Source organism: Sycon ciliatum, chromosome 9 (genome assembly GCF_964019385.1).
Source record: "Sycon ciliatum chromosome 9, ocSycCili1.1, whole genome shotgun sequence".
NCBI lineage: Eukaryota > Metazoa > Porifera > Calcarea > Leucosolenida > Sycettidae > Sycon > Sycon ciliatum.
In genome coordinates this window covers 22,024,312-22,029,311 of record NC_088651.1, presented here as the reverse complement: position 1 = coordinate 22,029,311, position 5,000 = coordinate 22,024,312, and the positions used below count along the sequence as shown (strand labels likewise).

General features: G+C 47.5%; 1 protein-coding gene across 1 annotated transcript in view; it reads left to right on the top strand.

Annotated features, from left to right (window-relative positions):
• LOC135824350 (ADAMTS-like protein 1) overlaps nucleotides 1-5,000 on the top strand; it is a 35,259-nt gene that overhangs the window by 25,879 nt on the left and 4,380 nt on the right. The window contains exon 5 of the mRNA XM_065337082.1: nucleotides 625-753. Within this exon, the coding sequence (XP_065193154.1) occupies nucleotides 625-753 (129 nt within the window). The remainder of the gene's footprint in view (nucleotides 1-624; nucleotides 754-5,000) is intronic.

Here is a 5,000-nt window from a genome sequence, read left to right as displayed (position 1 = left end):
CCGCGTTGCACAGTGCTAGTACAGTCAGACCTCGCTTATCCGGTCCTCGTTTATCCGGATCCCTCGCCATCCGGAAGAAAATTGTTGGTCACCAATTTACAGCAATGCTATGCACACACACAGTATGTGTGTTCGATTATCCGGTTCCCTCGCCTATCCGGATATTTTTGTGGAAAACGGATGTGTGCGGTTAAGCGAGGTCTGACTGTACATGTAAATGTATGCATGGCATGGTGCACTATGCATGGTAGATCTACACATCAGCGCAAGAAGTGTAGATGTACATGGTACATGCACGACACTTGACAGGTCTGAGGAGTCAGTGAGGACCCCAGGCACATGAGTCGTGCTAGAGTAGCATACCTGTACGCAGCGTGCTACACTGACCAAAATGATACATCACATGTATTATGACGTGCATATGGTCATGTGACCCACTGAACCTGGATAAGAAGACCACCTGGCCGCGGCAACCACTTTTTCTCGTCCCTTGAGTGGTCGCCTTAGACAGGTTTCACTTTACTTTGGAGTTCTTAAACAGCTAGATGTAGCTGTCCATAGTTTGAGTACTACAAACGGTGAACCTTGTGCATGCATGTGCAAACGCTGGTTCTGTTTGCTCAGGGTATGCTTGTCTTGATAGCAACAACAAGTTGATGCCAGACTGGGTTTGTTTCAAGCTGCAGCGTGTTGGAGGATTTACACTACCCACGCGACATGAACAATGCAACGCGGACGCCACATGCAGAGAAGGTGAGTCTGCAGTACTGCTGTGGAAACTGTTCCTTTATGATAATAATGCAAAGAAACGTACAAAGACACATATATACACATGCACGCACAACAGATAGACAGATAGACAGACAGGCATGCAGACAGATAGACAAACACATTTATTCCCGTAGCTATGCAGAAGACGTTACTTCAGTAACGTCTGGCGCTAGCCAGGGTCCACACAGCTTTAATTTGGTATTTGTGTGTGTGTTTGTTTGTTTGTTTGTTTGTTTGTGTCACGCCTGGCGCTATCCCGTATCTGTCCCGTATCTGTCCCGTATCTGTGACTACAAAGGCTCTACAGGATTGTACATAACAGCTGTCCACAATATTTGCGGGCTCCTGTATCTGTCCCGTACCGTACCAATATTCGTCGTATTATGCATACGACTCCCTGATGTAGAGTGGGATTTGGAAAGAAATAGGGAGACGAGGAGGAAATTAAATTAGAATAGACGCCGGTTAGGTGATAGGATGCGTCAGCATAAACATACTTTGGAAGAGAGATCCCGTCATCTCCAAAATAAGCGTGAACGAGCGATTCAGTGCAGGTCACAGGAAACGTCGGAAGAGAGATCCCGTCGACTCCAGAATGCCCGTGATCGGTAGAGTCCGGCGGTACCAGGCAACGTCAGGACAGACATCCCGTTGAGTCCAGAACGCCCGTAATCGGCAGAGTCTAAGCCGGTCCCAGGAAACGTCAGGACAGACATCCCGTCGAGTCCAGAACGCCCGTGATCGGCAGAGTCAGCGCCGGTCCCAGGAAACGTCAGGACAGACATCCCGTCGACGCGCAGAAAAACTAAATCTGCAGCCTCTTTTGCCGTCGAACAGGATACGTATTTATATAGGAGACTGTAAAGTTATGTAATGTCCAAATTTCGACGTGAGCAGCAGGTCACTCGCGTTGATTTTTTCGACATGCGAGCCAAATAACGCGAACTGAACTTTCGCGTCGCAGACATCCCGTCGACGCGCAGAAAAACTAAATCTGCAGCCTCTTTTGCCGTCGGACAGGATACGTATTTTAGGAGACTGTAAAGTTATGTAATGTGCTCCACAGGCAACCATGCATTCGGCGTCGTCATTGGCTCAACAGGTCAATGTACATGTATTACTACAAAAAGGCCAGAAAATCCGATTCCTGTATTAAAATCAACTAATGTTCGCTGGCGATTTAATTTCGCTGATTTCGCCGCTTGGTACCAACCGGCCAAAGTAAATCGCAGGCCAACGTTTGTCATATAGGCAAATGATGCATGATTGAGCAATGGATGCATGTGAGAGCAAAAATACCGATCGATTTCAAATTTGACGTGAAACTGCGCGCCACGTCGGAAATAACGTGCATCTTAACCTCTCTAATCGAGAGGTTTCTATTTCTCATCGGCCAAAATGTGTTGATTTACAATATAAGGAGATAAAAATTAAAGAAGGAGCAAAACAAAAGTAGATGATTATTAGAGAAACAACAATCCGCAATACATTCTGCAAATACTTTTGCCTAACTCATAATATTCAAACCGATTGAAACGTTTTTGCAATACAGTGATGTGGCCAATCAACGGAAACAGACAATTCCATCAGTTCTTATAACATGTACGATGAGCTAGGCAAAAAAGCATAAAAGCATAGCGTAGGGCCCTGAGCTTCCAAGCTCTCTCGTTTTATTTTATTTACCGTCTCCACTTCATGGCACACAATAATTCATAGCCAATACAAGAAAAGGAGGGTGAATCCAACCACGGAAAATAGCGATGCACACACACACACACACACACACACACACATGCACACACACACACACACACATGCACACACACACACACACACACACACACACACACACACACACACACACACACACACACACACACACACACACACACACACACACACACACACACACACACACACACACACACAAACACGCACAGACATGCGCACGCATGTACACACACACACACACACACACACACACACACACACACACACACACACACACACACATGCACGCACACACAAACAAACACACACACACACGCACACATACACACACACACACACACACCGAGGGGTGTGCAGAAGAAGCAAGCCTCTACTGTATGAACAAAAGTTGGGGGCAGTTCAGACATCTACAAATTCACAAACCGTCCGGAACTTACGGCTGTGCTGAGCATGGAGCATGCACGCACGCACGCACGCGGGTGCGCACCCGCGCACCCAGACACGCAGACACAGACACACACACCATTGGACGCGCAATGCTACAGCAGAAACCATAGCAACTTGTGCTGGGATTGCACCATTCAACAGCTTGCAAGGCTGAAGAATTGGCCACCACTATTCAGCCTGGTCTACACCACACAGCTATGAAGTGGCTTTTTCTGGCCAGTGAATCCCTCCTTTTTGGTCTTTTTTATTATTTTTCCCGCACACACATCACACCACATACTCCGGCATGCACTGGCTGTTGGTAACCACCCAGAAGAATGAAAGAAAAATCAGGAAGAGTCTGAGAGAAGAAAGACGTGTGTGACCATAATCGTCGGGAATCGAACCCGCAACCTATCGATTGGAAACCGCTGCACATACCACTGCACCATATGGGACACACACACACACACAAACACACACACACAGACACAGGCAGACACACAGACAGACACAGACACACACAGACACACACAGACACAGATACACACAGACACACAAACACACACACAGACAGACACACACACACACTACTACTACTACTATGATACAGCTACCCTAAACGGGTCACGCCGCCCTCCACCCAAGCATGAGCACTATGAGGGGCAGTGGCAAATAAAGAGAATCAGCTAGCAGAACTGGCAAAACAGATGAAACAATGGAGCAGAACGGACGACTGCTGTACAATCATGTTCGAGTACTGTAACAACAACCTGACAGCTACAGTCACAACAACTGAAAATGAACAGGAAAGAAAATAATTCAAAATTTCACGCCACGAAAAAACACTGTCCACGAAAGAATCCACCAAGCAAAAGGAGTGTGGGCATCCGAAATCCCACCAGGACTCCACTAGCAGTTCTTCCACGTTGACGATGTAAGCGGCAGGGCAATGCCTCACAAATCCGACAGACTTCCGCAACGCTTGACCAGTGCACTCATGACGACGAAAGATTGAAGTCTCAATTCCCACCATTCCGCCATTGCGACCTTCCTCTCCGCACTCGCTCGTCCACTCCACTGAAACAACGACTTGTTCCAGCACTCCACCAGCCAATCCGCAATTCCCACCACTGCATTCTTCGAGCTTGGATTCTTCACAGCACTCGAGGGATAGCTACTCCACTGCGAGTGGTGGACCACGGCCGACGCAGCAGTGACAATATCGAAGTAAATTGTCCTGCAAGCTACATCGCGATTCCGCGCTCCAATCATGCAGCACTACCTTGGCAGTGTGCGAGGGTGCTCCAGGGTCGACTCTGGCTACGCCAGAGTCGCCCTGGGCAGGCAGAAAAACTTTGGAGAAAGCCAAGAACACGGAGCTCAGAAAGTGTTACCTGCTCCCAAGGAGCACACACACACACACACACACACTTCAGTATACTCTAGGACAGCATGTTCAGCCATCGCAGGTACCAGTACTCTGTCTTTCAATGAATAGAACACGTCAGTTATCGTTCTAAATATTGATATTTGAAAAGGTTAAAATCTAGAGCAATAAATCGCCGTGTTCTACTAATTAATAAAAGGCACCAAGGGCGACAAAGTGGTAAGGTGACAATACGATGCTTTGACCCTACTATGTAGAATTCTGCATGTGGCAGTACGACTCTAGACTCGGACGTTGGGCACAGAATTTAATACTTAGGCCACCTAGAATTAAAGGGGAAGTTAAGGCAAAAATTAAAATTTTACCAGTTGTAGTCTTCGGGGTGCTGAGTCGAATGGTCGTGGTCCGAGGATGCTGAGACGCTCCCTTCCTACTTGAATCCCAATCGAACTCGCGCACTTCCACCGAAACTGGGTGACCGCGCCCTACGAGATGGGGATTTGTATGCAAAATGTCACTAAAAGCGCCATTTCGTTCTTATAAAAGCACGGATGACCGCGATTGGCCCATATGTTGTAGTCTTTTGGACGCTGAGTCGACTGGTTTTGGTCCGAAAAGGCTGCGATGCAGTGTTCCGCCTTTATTCCCAATCGAACATGGTTGAACAAGCGGTCACGTGCTC